The sequence below is a fragment of the Sabethes cyaneus genome, chromosome 1 (genome assembly GCF_943734655.1).
Source record: "Sabethes cyaneus chromosome 1, idSabCyanKW18_F2, whole genome shotgun sequence".
Taxonomy (NCBI): domain Eukaryota; kingdom Metazoa; phylum Arthropoda; class Insecta; order Diptera; family Culicidae; genus Sabethes; species Sabethes cyaneus.
The window spans coordinates 157,579,077-157,594,924 of NC_071353.1; the positions used below are offsets into that span (position 1 = coordinate 157,579,077).

At 42.7% G+C, this 15,848-nt stretch overlaps 1 protein-coding gene across 4 annotated transcripts in view; it reads right to left on the reverse strand.

Annotated features, from left to right (window-relative positions):
* Window positions 1-13,851: 13,851 nt before the first annotated feature.
* LOC128732742 (protein tramtrack, beta isoform) overlaps window positions 13,852-15,848 on the reverse strand; it is a 516,078-nt gene continuing 514,081 nt past the window's right edge. For all 4 annotated transcript variants that reach the window (XM_053826074.1, XM_053826075.1, XM_053826073.1 and 1 more), the window contains one exon: window positions 13,852-15,319. In XM_053826074.1, coding sequence (XP_053682049.1) covers window positions 13,852-15,319 — 1,468 coding nt within the window. The remainder of the gene's footprint in view (window positions 15,320-15,848) is intronic.

Consider the following 15,848-nt stretch of genomic DNA (forward strand, 5'->3'; position numbering starts at 1 on the left):
AACCTGGTAGGAAAAAACACGACGGTGCTTTGTGGTTTTTGTTTCTATTGAGAAAAAAGTACTATCACTGTTTTGTTTTGTTTGCTTGTAAGTTGCTGTCTGTTTTGCGTGTTGTATCAGTTGATCGTGTGTGTTTCTTGTAAAAATAGTTTACACTTTTAATATTTCGCTATTTGGTACGGTTTTCTTGTTCATTTATTTTTATTGGCAGGCATTTTTCGTTTTATTTTCTTGTTTTAATATTGAATTTAACTCAATGGTTTTGCTTCAGTGTTCGTGCTGTTTTTTTTTTCTCGTCGATGGAAGTAACTTATCTTGTTGTTTGCTGTGTGGTAACTGAATTTGTTGTCGTTTCATTCTTCTTGTTTTTTTTCGCTTTGCTTAAAGTTATTAAGTTAGGAGTGAAATGTTCAAGACTTTTGGGAACTTTTCTCCACTTGCTTGTTGCACTTGAGTAAGTGTGCACTTGTTTTTTTTCTTCTGTTTTTTTATGATTCATAAGTTGGACACCGAAAGCTGTAATAATGCGATTACAATGTGTTTCGTTTTAAAATTTACCTATCCTTTGTTCCGCACATTCTTTGAATCCTCCTAAAAAGACTATAAATACTTTCTTACCGATTTCATTTAATACATATTGCGTTTCTCTGCTTGGATTGGCTGCAATACCGAGCTGGGTTTTGAATTAAAATATATTTGTTTTTACTTTTGTTTTATATTACCTTCTTTTTTGTTGTTTTTTGTTTTCGATGAAATATAAAATGTACATATAAGTATAATTGAATGGTAACACATTTTGGGCGGAAAATATAAAATAGTTCTGACACGATTTGTTTTTTTTTTTTTGTTTTTTTTCTTCAGTTTTTTCCCTTACGCCATATTTGATTCCTTATTCTCTGCTAATTTGTGATGAAACCGTCAATCGATCTTACTAGAAAAAGTAAAAACCACGCACTTGATGATTTTTCTTTAGAGTTTTTTTTTTCTTTTCAATGCAAGTATGTGTGAGTGATTTTTCTTTACTACAACTTGTAGGTGTGTAAGTGTAAATGTAAGTGAGTGAGTGAGTGAGGAATCCGTCAAATGGTGCCCTCGCAATCTCTCCAATATAAATCAGTCTCCAATGGGCCGTTCTTCTTCTTCTTCTTCTGCTTCAACTTTCGCTTAACCTATTCCGGTTCTCCCCTTCAAACAGTTTTGTTTTTATATCACAATCATTCGTTTAATTTAGTTTTCTTATCACACTCCTTCCATTTTGCTCTGCTTTTCTTAACTCTTGATTATACAACTGATTTGCACACGTCGTTTCCTTCTATCCCCACTTGATACTAGCTTGTTTCCGCTTTCTCTCCACTTCAATTGCTATGTTTTTTTTTATTTCATTGAGTTTTTTTTGCTTCTTCTCAAAGTGCTAATAATAGTTTATTGTATATCAATGTTTCACCATTAGTAATTAAGTCACAACACCGAATAATCTTATTTGTTTTTTTTTTCAAGAGAAATTTTTTAAGTCATTCCTCCGTCTTATTCGTTCGCTTCAACCTTCGCTTCGCTTCATTGCTACACAAATTAATAATATTCGAATCGAACCGATGATCGATGATAGAGTCAAACCAATCCCACACCACGTGTCACGTCCGTCCGGCTCCGTCCTTCCCGGGCTGGCTGGCTTGGGTCGTTCAAAACCCGTGTGAATTTGTTTTACCTACTAAGTCTATTGCCCCTCCGTAAAATTTTACAATTTGGTTTTGGTCTGTGCCTAACTTAGGGAGTTTGAAATAGATTTACTTTACCGCCCATCTTCGTTAATCGTTCGCCTGGTTCGCCTAGTTATTCGAATTCCTTCGTTCTCAAATTTAGAAACTAATTCTAACGGTTATACTTATCGTTTAGACTGCTTAGAGCTGAAGAGTTAAATTGCCAATTGAGGTTATGATTTTGATATATTACAATTATCGGCTTCGGAAATGCCGCTCGCTTGCCGTGACTGACGACGGTGTTTGTTTTTTATCCATCTCCATGGTGTCAAGTTTGCTACAAAATGTCACATCGCGCAATTAATATGTAAACAGTACGTCTTTCTGAGTTTTAAAACTTATTCAACATGGACTTGTAATGGTTATGATGAGGTAAAAGATTGTTTCATTATTCGTTTTTTTTCCCTTTAAATCTAAATCAACATAAACGTAAAACTGATAATCTAACCTAAAAACTAGAGCCTTAAAACGTAAACAATAGCACGCACCTTCGGTTTCGGGGCTGTACTTGTGTTTTGCAGTACAATTTGTCTCTAGGAGTGAGTGTGTGTGAGTGTTTTTTTCTTCTTCTTCCTCCGTATATGTACCTAATACAAATACTACTCTTCTTAGCATGTCTATTCCCTGAACAAAATATATTTTATATACTTCTTGATTTGTATGTTTACAGTTTTTTACTTTCTATGTGCTGCTTCGCGTTAAAATAGTGATCTGGAGTTGGCCTTCACTATTATTAACCCATCATCATCATCATTCGGTGGCGCGGGCGGCCCACTTTCTTCCTTCCTTCCTTCCTTCCGGTAATTATTGCTTTTGAGTTGTGAGTGTGTCTGCTTGCGGTGAAGGTTGTGGTTTTACCTTAAAACAGAACTTTACGAAGATTTCGTTCTACATCCTAGACGCGCTATCTATTGTGTTTATGAAATTGCGCGCACACATCGAGTACCTAGAATGTCACACTGTCACTGCCCTACTGCTATTACTTATCAGTGATTCTTTTTTTTTTAATTTCGAATGCCATTTTCTTCTTATTGCGAAATTTAAGCTTGATTGGGAACTGAATTTTTAAATTTGCTTTTTTACTTTAATACAGAATGGAACCGGTTGTCTTCCTTGGATGATGTCAACAGCGATGGGAAACCTACTGGAACGACTCACTCTGGTGACGGTATGTATTCAGTTTTTATTTTCAATAATGACGCATTTTGAAACCATTTAGTGCTAGAAATATACGGCAAACTAATACCGAAAACCTCACATACCATAAAAAATAACAATAAAAATTAGACACAGACCTCGGCAAGGAAGATCGAAATGAATAATGGAAAACTGCTGAAAATGCCCGGATCCTCTATGAAAAGGCACAGAATAGATTGCTCCAACACTAGTGAAAATCTGAAATTCAAGAAAAGAAAACTTTTCCGATTAAGAGGAACCCTGAAGTCCGCATCGCCAAGGAGTTGGAAGCCACTATGTGTAGGCAGACAAAGGAAACAAACAAGGTGGTCATAATGTACAAAGAGGGCTACGATAAACAGATACTGGAGAAAATCATAGACATCAAGGAACAGGGGATCGGTTGCCCGGGGGGCCCGAAATAGTAAAACGAGTTAATCGCACAGTAAAAGAATGTCAACCAGCATCGGAAAACTATGGCCATCAAACTCTACATTACCCAGGATAAAAGCACAACCCAAAATACACAAACCTGGAACCGAAATGCGGAAAATGATCACGACAAACGGATCACCCACGGAAAAGATTGCCAAGTGGTTGGTAACCGCGTTCCGTTCTGTTAGCAGCTCATGAGAAACGTCGAGCATCTAAAATCATTCGTCTATCACTAAGGTTTCGTAAAAACTCGTAACAGCTTGTCCGATGCCAAGTACCCAAAGGCGATAGACGAAAAGAACCAGCCCGGATGTCGTTCACTGCGGCTACTCGTCAAAATACAGTGATTGAGAGGAGGCTAGAGCTGCTGAAAATAGAATCCCTGATCGGCGTAGGAGCAAGTACGAAGAGCAACTGCTCGCTAAAGTAGAGGACAGCTTTTATGATGCCTGTGATCGACGGCAATCTACATACAGACGAACCCACAGTTTCAGCCGGATGGATAGAGCACTTCCAGATATGAAAATCAAGTGGAACAAAACGAAAGCAGGATTAGGACAGCGTTTGATGGCAAAAGCCACTGCAAAGGCCGGCATTCAAACTAAATTTCTTAAATCTGTTACCGTTCGTAACTCTATTTTTTCGTGTGGGCCCAATTCCGTGCAGATATCTTAAAAACGGATTCCATGGGGTGGTGAATACGGTCGACCTCTGTCATTTCGAAATGACCGAGAGACGCGGCTGTGGGCCATTTCACTGAACTGACTGAATGAGCCAGAAAGTCGGTTGTGCAGAGAGTATGCTCCAAGAAGACAGCGCCGGCCCCGAAGCGTGCAATTCGTGTGCAGGTCTGTAGTGCTGATTCAGACATCAAAACGCTTGGGCTAAACGTTACGAAGTGTTTGGCTAGACTATGCTAAAGTGGACATTTGTACTTTAAGTTTTTCAGTCAGCACAGCAGACAACAATTCCGTTAAAACGGGATTGCGACAGACGCCACCAAAACCGCTATTTTCTTCCTCACCCCGTCGAGCCCTTGCGACCCAACATCGAAAGTCAGTCTAGTCAGTCGAAAGAAACCGCAGTTTTGAAACTTATCTGCAGCAGACCGCAATACCGTAGACATCTCATTTAGTCCATCGGCAATTATCGAGGTACTGTTTGGCTAAATCATACATTTATGTTCCTATATAGGCTCATCACCCGGCTGGTAAATGGCTGGGTAATGCCTAACATCGGTACCTCGCGTACCCGCAATTATAAAATAGACCCCACAGTGGTCATTAGCCTCTTATCCAGCAACTCCTCTCCCTACCTCCTCGTAGTACCAGCCGGAATACGAGCACCCTTGGTGAAGATCGGGTAATCAACCCCGGTGGAAGCTAAGGTCGTATACCGACAGGGAAGGAGGCACTCATGCATCTGCTGAGTGTTGGCAAAAGGAACAGCCTTGCCAGCCGTGAGCGTCTGACTCCAGGTTATGCGACTGTATCCCAGGTTTTTTTTTTGTCGGAAGATTTGACCACTGCGACCATTATTTTGATCTATTGTGGTATACTTCTTCTTTTGTCTAGGTATTAGTTGCCGACATAACACTATTGATGGAAGTGTTTGTCATTGTCAATTCATACCTCTTCTCCCAGTCCGGCATTGAACTTCTTATGAAGTTTATTACCTGATTGGGATTTGCAGACCAGACTTCGAAAGGTTCCATTGTTCCTTTACCGAAGATTCTTAGTCTGCGAAGAGTTAGTGCACTGCACTGGCAGAGCAGATGTTCTGCGGTTTCGCTTTCGAATTCGCAGAGTTGGCAAGTATCATTGTCCAGCCTACCAATCGTTTTGAGATGGCGTTGGCCCGGACAGTGACCGGTAAATAGTCCTATTATTATGCTTAGTTCGGTTTTCTTCAAATTAAGCAATGATAGGCTTTTTTACGGGCTGGCTGTATAAAGCGCTTAGACTGTCTTAGTCCTGTAGAGGATTTCCAATTTTCCTCTATTGTTTTGTGTTCCCATGCCCGAAGTTCGGATTTAAGCGCGCTTGGAGACACACCCAGTATCCCAGGTTAGCGGCGGCATACAACAGCGACTGATCCGGAGCGGACGGCTGACTTATGAAACGCTGTGTCTCGCCAGCTATGCCCAAGACAGCAGCCCTGTCCACCAGACTAGGCATCGCAGCCCCAGTAAGGCAATATGCTTAAACAGCTTTCGCTAGGAGAAATTCAGGAAAGGAACTACAACCGGATAATCGGCATGGACCCAGGCAAAAGAAAAAGGACAACGATTATTGGAAACTTGGTACTGGGAATGTCAGGAACTCTACTTGAACCGGCACGTGCGGGTATGCTGGCAAGACAGCTGCAGAAGATGAAGGTCGAGGTGGCAGCCATCCAGGAAGTGCGATGGCCAAAGACGGGAGAGCGCGAATTTCGCGCAGTGGATCCTGATGCGGGCACGACATTCAAGTATCACATCTACTACAGTTTCGGCAACAATGCAGAGCATGGAGTCGGATTCGTATTACATTCGGATTATTCGGATTCGGATTATTCGTATTCTCAGACATTATCGACGTCAGATCCTATCGAAGCGCTAACGTTGACTCGGACCACTATCTAGTGTTGGTTAAGATGTGCATAAGACTCTCCGTTGTGAACAACATTCGGTACCGACGCCAGCCGCGGTTAGATCTCACGTGGCTGAAGCAGCCAGACGTCGCCGCAAACTACGCGCATTCACTCGAAGCTACACTGCCGGAAGACTACGAGCTGGACGAAGCCCCTCTCGAGGACTGTTGGAACACTTCACTATCAAAACAGCCATCAGCAGTGTAGCGGAGAGCTCCATCGGGAATGTGGCCCGGAATCAGCGGAACGATTGGTTTGACGATGAATGAAGGAGGGTGATGGATGAGGAGAACGCTGCGCGGGCGGCCAAGGTGCGCAGTGCCACACGTCAAAACGTGGAAAGACATAAACAGAAGATGATGCAGCGAAACGAAATCTTTCGGGAGAAAGTTGGAGGAGAAAGTCCCGAACCTCGGGAGTTGGAGCGGCTGCATCGGTTTCAGGAAACGCGAAAGTTCTACCAGAAACTGAACGGGACCCGCAAAGGCTTTGTGCCGCGAGCCGAAATGTGTCGGGATAAGACTGGCAGTATTCTGACTGGACGATCATGAGGTGACCGATAGGTGGAAGCAGCACTTCGACGAACACCTGAATGGCGCCCAGGCGGAAAACCATGGCGGCGGGGAAAGCGATTTCGACGGTGCAACAAACGGGGAATTGGTGCCAGCCCCAACGATAGGCGAAGTTAAGGAGGCCATCATGCAGCCAAAGAACAACAAATCAGCTGGGAAAGATGGCATCGGAACGGAGCTTTTTAAGATGGGACCAGTAAAGCTGGCTGTTTGTATACACCGACTAATTGTTAGAATTTGGGATACGGAATAGCTACCGGAGGAGTGACATGAGGTTATCTGCCCGATCTATAAAAAGGGCGATAAGTTGGACTGTGAGAACTATCGAGCGATCACCGTTCTCAATGCCTCTTATAAAGCGCTGTCCCAAATGATTTTCCGCCGACTATCATAAATTGCGGAACAGATTTGTGGGTACTTATCAAGCCGGTTTCGTCGAAGGTCGATCTACAACGGATCAAATATTTACACTGCGGCAAATCCTCCAAAAGGGCCGTGAATACAGAGTTCCCACGCATCATTTGTTCGTTGACTTCAAAGCCGCATATGATACCATCGACCGGAAAGGGCTATGGAAAATCATGGACGAGAACAGTTTCTCTAGGAAGCTCATCAAACTGATTAAATCTACGGATCTACGGTGTTCGGATTTCGGGTGGATTGTCAAGTTCATTCAAATCACACAGAGGGATTCGCCAAGGTGATGGTCTTTCATGCCTGCTGTTCAACATAGCGCTACAAGGTGTTATGAACCGAGCGGATATCAACACGCGGGGCACGATATTCAACAAATCTACTGTGTTACCTGATTCACTGCGAATATGCGTTGTATTCGCGGGATCGTGTTGGTTCGAAAGGTTTCGAAAAATATCGCCCTTGTATCGAAAATATCGTTAATTTCGATCACTAAAAATAACGTACTTAAACGTTATATTTCGTGTGCCTGTAGTACGCAATAATTGTATTGTGAAACTGAATTGTTATTTATGCAACTTTTTACAAATTAAATGCAATAACAAAAGCACAACCTATAAAAAATCGTTTGTTTTCGATATTAACTTCATATGCGTTATAAACGAATAAAACGTATGGTTACGTTTTATTTCAATAATACGCATATTCGCAGTGAGTCAGGTAAAACAGTAGTCAATTCGTCTGCTTTGCCGATGACATGGATATTATCGACAGAACATCGACGGCAATTAGTTTGAGGTAGTCGACGAATTTGTCTATCTTGGCTCACTGGTAACGGCGGACAGTGATACCAGCCGTGAGATTCGGAGGCGTATTATCGGCGGAAGTCGTGCTTACTATGGGCTTCACAAGCCATTGCGGTCGACCAGACTAAGTCCCCGTACAAAGTGCACCCTGTACAAGACGCTTATTAGACCAATTGTTCTCTACGGGCATGAAACATGGACAATGCTCGAGGAGGACCTGCGAGTGCTCGGAGTTTTCGAACGACGAGTGCTAAGAACGATCTTCGGTGGCGTACAGGAGAACGGAGTATGGAGGCGTAGGATGAACCATGAACTCGCACAGCTCTATGGCGAACCCAGTATCCAGAAGGTGGCTATAGCTGGACAGATACGATGGGCCTGGCATGTTGCAAGAATGCCGGACAACTACCCTGCAAAAATGGTGTTCGCCTCAAATTCGGTAGGAACAAGACGACCAGGAGCGCAGCGAGCAAGATGGTTAGACCAGGTGAAGCGAGATCTAGCGGAGAGTAATCGGTGTCCGAGGAATTGGAGAGCGGTAGCCCTCAACCGAGTTACATGGAGAAACTTTGTTCAACAGACTTTGTCTTAGGACGGCAAGCCACCTAAGTAAGTAAGTAAGTAAGCGTGTTGAGGAGTAAGGGCAAATTCTTCAACTACAGTCTGATAAATGTGTACGAATCGAAGAACGACAAACCCGATGACATAAAAGAGGAGTCCTATGATCTACTCGAAAAGACATATGGAAAGTGCCCAGGACTTGACATAAAGATCGGGAATACATATGCACAAGTCGGACGTGAAGAATTCTTTCGTCCCGTTATTGGTGGAGAAAACCTCCATCCTACCACAAACGACAATGGCCTGAGGTTAATCAAATTCGCTGCAGCCAGAGGAAGGGCTATCTGTAGTACCTATTTTGCATGTTGGAACATTCGGAAGCTCTTAGATCGACCACGTTCTGGTTGATAGCTGGACTTTAGTGATGTAGCAGACGTGTGACCCTTCCGGGGACCAAATGTCGACTCGGACCAGTATCTCATAGTAAGCAGGATCCGCGCCCGGTTGTCCAATGTATTCAAATCGAAACCAACGAGGATGATGAGAAGAATCGAGTTAAATATCACATATTGGCTGCAACGGTGACACGTCAGAGCAGAGAGAGATATCGATAGAGCTGCCAAAAAGAGACTTCACCGTCGTAAGAAACGCCAGCACTGGAATCGCGTTCTTGCGGAGGCGGAAAATTGCTTCGAGTGGCACGATGCGAGAAGCTTCTTGAATACGATCAACGAAATCAGGAACCAGACGGTGTCCCACTCTTGCTATGAGCAACGATTAGGAGGGAGCTTTGAGTGCCGAAAGATCGGAGGTGCTGAATAGTCAACAAGATAGAGTTATCGAAAGAAACAGGATAATGATTGAGGATGATGAGGGATAAGCTGTGGATCAACTAACTGGACGATGTTGAAAAAGCAGCTTGAGAGCTGAAAACCACGAAGCTGCTGGAAAAGACGGCATTCCCGCTGAACCTGTGAAAGATGGGAGCGAACGGCTGTATTTTGCAATCCATCAGGTGTACTTAAGGAATGGACTGAGGAGGAACTAGAATATGAATTGGTTGGAAGGTCTCATGTGTTTTCTTCACAAAAGGGTCATTACTATTCTCAACGGAACTCAGAGGGACGCTGCAGCAGTTCACACATAGACGGACGCTGCAGTGCATTCAAAAAATTTAGCCTGCAAACTTCAAGTCGGCGTAGGATTCGGTTAGTCGAAATGAACTGTGGCGGATTAGGCTTGCACATGGATTTACAATAAAACTGATCGGGCTGATACGTGTTACCCAAGCAGACGAGAAAAACAAAATAATATCAAGCTGTGTTATAGAAATCGAATAACTTATATCAAAATTTGGCTGACCAGGGTATTATACCCAATATCGGAACTAATTTATGACGTAAGATGGTTTAAAACAAGGCGAGAGGCTATCGAATTTATTGCTCAATACTCCAATGGAAGGTGCTATTCGAAGAGTAGCCGTGCAAAGAACAGATGTACAGTAACTTCGAGACCGGAAAAAGAACCTATACTTTTCAGAAGGAGAAGAAAATGTAACACTTTTCAAACGTTCTGCTGCAGAAATTATGTTTCAAGAAGTTTTTAGCATCTAGGTACAGTTAATGGATCCGAATTGCACCGTCGTTCTCACTGTAAAGAAAAGTCAAATGAAGAATCGTAGTAGGCATTTGTTGACCGGATAAGTTCATTCGTGGTGTCACCGAAATAAGTGCGTCGTAAATCGATTCTGCATAGCTTGTGATGCAAATTGTGGACTATATTTAGTTAATTTTTTGATATTCGAAACGATTTGAAAAACGTCTGATTATCTACAGTAGATCCGGAAGTGGTAGAAAAGCGAAGGATCATTTCAGAGTGATGGCTATCTCTCAAACTGAACACGAAGTTATCAATGGCAGGACTTTGACAAGACTATTCGTCCCGAAAGTAAAGACGAGAGCTGGTTTGAGAAACTTCTAGGCAAACGGTGTATCAGACCGCAACGCAAAGCGACATCTGGAGACAAAAAACGTTCGAGGATGATGAAACGTACTGCAAGACTGTTATTGGACATATTTCTAGACAAGAATGTTAAATTCTTCAATCGCCAGTGCCTGAAAAACGGAATGAAATGTGACAGTTTTGTAACTTCTGGAACCATGTCCAGGAAATATTTCAAGAGGAGTGCCTACGGAAGAAGAAGTTACTGCCTTTTCTGGTTCGACTGGCCAAGCTGTCACTATCAAAATTGGACTAAAGAGTGGTACAACGACAATGGCATCGCTGTGGTTTCCAAGGAAGAGATAAAGTCAATTGGTGAATACTGATCAGTTGTCAAGGACGAACTAATGAAGAAGGGTTGTTTTTGCTAACAAAAATAGGCTCAAAAGATTAGAGAGTATTGGCGACCATGAGTAAATAAATTGGATCCGCTGTCAATTGTCAATTGTCAATTCAGTCGTCATCAACTTTTCTTGACTCGAAATAGTAATTTTGTTTATGAAAATTGGATTAATTGTTTTCTGGTTGGCAGAAAGAATGCAATGAATACATTTTCAAGAACAGAATTTTTATCTCGGGCTAACAATTGACCAATTTTACGTTGAATATTTGATAAGAAAGTTTAGTTACACAAAGTTCGCGGTGACCATGGTGGCATCCAGCGAGCGCAATCCGGTTCCATCCTGATGAACAACTTGCTTTTGTTTGTTTGTTGGTTTGCTTGCTTTTTTTTTCTCCTAAAAACCCAAACAGTTACGAACAGGAATGAGAATTATTGTGCGTGATTGATAACCCCTTACATTGGAGAAAACATTCTGGCTTCGAATTTTCACTGTTTCTTGAAAGTTTGCTTTTGCATTCACGCTGTTGGCTTCTTTTCGCTTCCGCTTACCAGTGAGTGTACATACACATTGTTTTGTTTGTTAGTTATTGTTAAAAACTATTATTACACGCACATTCACAGTCACGACACTAGTAGAGAGAGTGTGTTGCTTAGGGAGTTTTTTTTCTCATCTCCGCTTCTGTTGCTCTGTTTTTTTTGGTTTTGTGTTTAGACGTGCATAGTTTTTAATTTTGACTTCTTTTTTTTGTTTGTTTTGCTGGATTTTGCTTATCGAAACAACACCGAATATAATTTTGTTTTGTTTTGTTTTTTTTTTTTTGTTTGCGTTTTGCTTTTGGTAAAATTTTGCTTGCACGAATAATTCAATCTAATTCAGAGTAAGAACGTATGTTTGTGTTTAGGTTTTTGTTTTGTTTTTTTTTTGCTTTGTTTTACCACATCGAGAGTTTATTTTTGTATCAAACTTTTTTTTGCTTACTTTGCTTCATTGTTTTTTTTTGCCACAAATAAGGTGAAGAGAGAAGTTAAAATTTAGTTTTACATTGTTCGAGTAGGTTTGCGCTTGTTTGCTTGGTTTTGCACGGTAGACATCCATATGTAAGTAACTGACGAATTTTATACTCGTATGTTGTGTGTACATGCAAGTGTTCTAGCGGGTGAGCAGTTTCTGTTTTGCGTGTGTTTGTGTGTTTCTAATGTTTACGTGTGTGTTAGTGTGTGTATTATTGCGCGTGTCAGTGTGTCAGTGTAGGTTTTCTTACCGGTATTTGCTCTACACACTCTATCTCTTGTTTATTACTGAGGTACATTTAATTTGGCACAGTGAAATTGTTTTTTTTTTCATTAAAATGTTTTATCTTGTATGCTAGGAAGGAAACGTCTATAAAATTGTTTCTTGCATGTAAGGTTATTTTTTTTTCATTGTTTCTCTGCGTTTCAGAAAAAGTAACACACGTTTCAAGACGAAACAATAAACTATTTTCTTCCGCTTGCGCGCGCTTCGTTGTATGTGTGTAGTTGTTGTTTATGTGGGCTGTACTGACAAGGGTTGCCGCCATTCCGGGGGCAACTCTCGGGGTTCGGAAAATTGAAAACCATTCCGCCGCGTCGCCGACCCCGCCGCTGTCGGTCGGTCGGCGCTGACGCTGCTCTGTTTGATTGTTGTATGAATTTGCCTATAAATATAGAGCTAAAAAATAACTAAAACCTGATTCATTTACGGCTGTAAAAGTCTATTGTAAAACGCTATTGCATCTGTCTTTGTTGTATAAGTATAAATAGTTTAAATCTGTTGAATATATAGAAAACAATCACATTCAGTTTTTTTTCGCTACTATACTTTGCTTAAATATTTTGTTGTATATACTATAGATTTAAGTTTTCAGACAATCTTTCCTGACCGAACGCTTAACGGAACTCCGTTCGAACTAAACTTGAACTGTTGATTGAGAGGAAACTCAACGCTTTTTTTTTTGTTTTAAAACATACTGCTTACGGGAAGTACACAACAGTACAATAAAAGTAGTAACAAAATTCTACACTTAATCTAAAACAAGTTCGGTAATATCCATCCGGTACAGGGTGGTGGTAGTGGCTAGTAAGAACGGGAGGGGACGAGTTACGGAGGAGGGAAAAAGGGGAAAACTGACAGACAGTTAGTTCAGTTGCGCTTAGTTTTATGGTTGGATTTTGCCGGTTTAACGCAAACTTCAGAGGCAAAGCCTCTGCCAGCTTTGCGCTTCTAAATATTCGCAATAGTTAATGACATAAAAATCACAGACTTTTAATTGCGGATTTTCTGTTTCTGTTGTTGTTTTTTTTTGTTTGTTCTTAGCATGATAAACAAAAAAAAGTTCTCACCCTAGCAGGCGTTGACGTCGACGCAGGCGCCACCGCCTGCTGAATTTAATTTTACAGTTTGCTAGTTAGTAGTAACGACGGTTGTAATAGTTTATTAGTAGTTGTTGTTCACATACATGCGCACAGATTAGTGTGAGTGGAATTTTACGCGTTTGCTTGAAACCAAAAGTTTGCCTTCTTCACTTCTTTTTTTTATTTTTATGAGTGTGTGTGTGAGAGTGTGAGCCTGTGAGAGCCTATATTTTATTAGAGATGCTTCTTATCGCTGTGGTTTTCGTTACATAATTCTTTAGTTTTTACTGAGGTAAAGTTGTTTCTCCTTTCGGTCGCCATTTTTATTTGCTTACTGCTGCTGCTGCATGCTACTTGTTTGTTGTTTTTTTTTTGTTCGGTTCTTACTTTGCTTCGTTGAGTCTCTTTAGATGTTTGGTTTTTGCTTTTTGTGTTTCCACTAAAATTATTGTAATTCCGTTTTGTAAGGTTGCGCGAAATAAGACATTGATAAAAATCTACTCTTTTTGTTTACTTTTTTTTTCTTAGTTTGTGTGCAGTCATTACGGTGAATTATTGCTTTGTTTGCGTTCACTTTTTGTAGTAGTAGGCTGTGTATGTATGCGTGAGTGTTTTGTTTGTGTGTTTTTATCTCTAGGATGGGGGGAGCGCTTTGCAAGATTTTTTTCTGCTTTCCAATCCCTTCGGATGCTTTCTACGTGGATGCTCCTCCACGCACGTTCGTGCCGTTTGGTACCTCACTTCCGACAGAGGACAATCCGTCTCCTCCGCCGGCCCTCCTCTCAGCGTGGGCTGGTGTTGTGGACGTGCGTCGTGAGGTGTTTGGACAGATAGTCTGCTCGGGCGAAACATTTGCCGCACGCTTCACAGTGGTACGGCCGCTCGCCGGTGTGGATGCGCAGATGTCTGGTGAGGTCGGACTTTCCACCGAAGGCACGGCCACAGAAGAGACACACGAATGGTCGTTCGCCGGTGTGCTTGCGGACGTGTAGCTTCAGATTTTCCTTCGACCGCACGCACTTTCCGCAGAAGGGACACGCGAAACGACGGTCCCGCTGCTTCTCGGCTGCATCCACACGAAGGAAGTTCAAGATCGACTGTTCCTGGGGATTCAACCCGAGCAGATGGTGATGTGGAATAGATTCGGCGTTAATCAAACTGTTCAAAGTCTGACTGATGGACGAGGAAGTAGACGGAATACTGCTGCTGCTGCTACTGGATTCTGCTTCCATGCGATGGGCGGATTGGTAACGTTTAAAATCAAACTCCGAACCTGGACGTTCCATCATCGAGCTACTGATCTTCGTTTGACCTTCATCCACGGCGAATTCCCGCGGACCGTCGGCGCCAGCCGACACATTCATCGAATCGATCGTATCATCCTGCTCCTCATTATCACTCATATTCTCATCATCCCGAATCAACCCCCTCAAATCCACGCTATCACTCTCGTTAGTACTGGAAACCTGCTCACTTTCCCCTCCCTTATCCTTCTTACCGTGCAATCTTTCCAAGGCATGATTCAACCGGTGCTTCTTGAACGACTTCAAATACCGAAACTGCATTCCGCAAACATCGCACGTAAACAGTTTATCAGCCGGAACACGGCTTCGGCTACTGGCCTCCCGGTGTTTGGCCAACACCGTACGATACCGGCAGCATGCGTAGCGACTCTTCTGTCCGCACAGCCCACACATATACGGTTTATCATCGTGAATTGTCAGATGTGGATGCTGCAGGGCCGAGTGCTGTTCCAGCAACCAAACCGATGGAAAATTGGCCATGCAAATATGACACTTGGTGTTCGAGCCGCTGCCGCTAGCGCCGGCGGAATGTGCATCCACATCGACGGTCGCCGTCGACGAGCCCTTCAGCAGGGAAGAGTACAGCGAGAGATCGGCCGGACAGCACTGCGGTTGATCGTCGCCGACCGTCGCCGGTGTCAGCGGGTTTCGCAGCAGCAGTTCCATACCGTTGTGAAAGCCGTCCTTGGTCAGTCCGTCTCGTACCCGTATCATGGTGTCGCCTTTCGACGTGGAAGTCGATGGCGGTGGTGGTTGTGGTGATGGCGCTGTGGTGATGGTTGATCCGCTGCCTCCGCTGGTTGAGCAGCTTTCCGCGGCCGACCGGCGGGAAGTGCTCGGTTGTTCGTCGTCGGGTTTGGCACCGGTTCGGGGCGATGGGGTCCCGTGCGGGCCGGAATCTCGGTCCGGTGCCGGGGAAGGAGTGCCGAATAGAAGGTTACGGTATCTGCGATGCAAGGAAGAGAAGAGTGACGAATAGTTAATTATTGTATTAATAACATTAATTAATTATTTATTACAGTTGAGAACCAATATCAAGGTTAAAGCCGGTAGTCGTTATCCAAACTGTTCTACGACTCGGAGATATAGGTCCTAGAAACGAATCTGGAGGTACGCTGAATCCAAATAATGGCTTATCGCTTTATAATTTGTGCAGGCCTTAAGAGAAGTTAAAATTATGTTAAAGTTACTTTGCCACAGGGCAAATTATAACCAGTTTCAACACACCCTGGTTCTAGGAACGCGAACGAGAATAGTTTTGAAAAGTAACGAAAACACGAAGGGTTTCTACTTTGGGTTTTCTTGCAAGGTAATACTGCCAGGACAGTGGAGATTAACAGAGTGGTTAGTACTCCCAGTCTTGCCATCAAGGGTCTGTTGAACTTTGGAATTGGTCGATTTAAATATTCAAATATCCTATCAATATAGAAATTCCGTACAGAAGCATGAATTCCACATTGTTTGCAGCGTGTGCA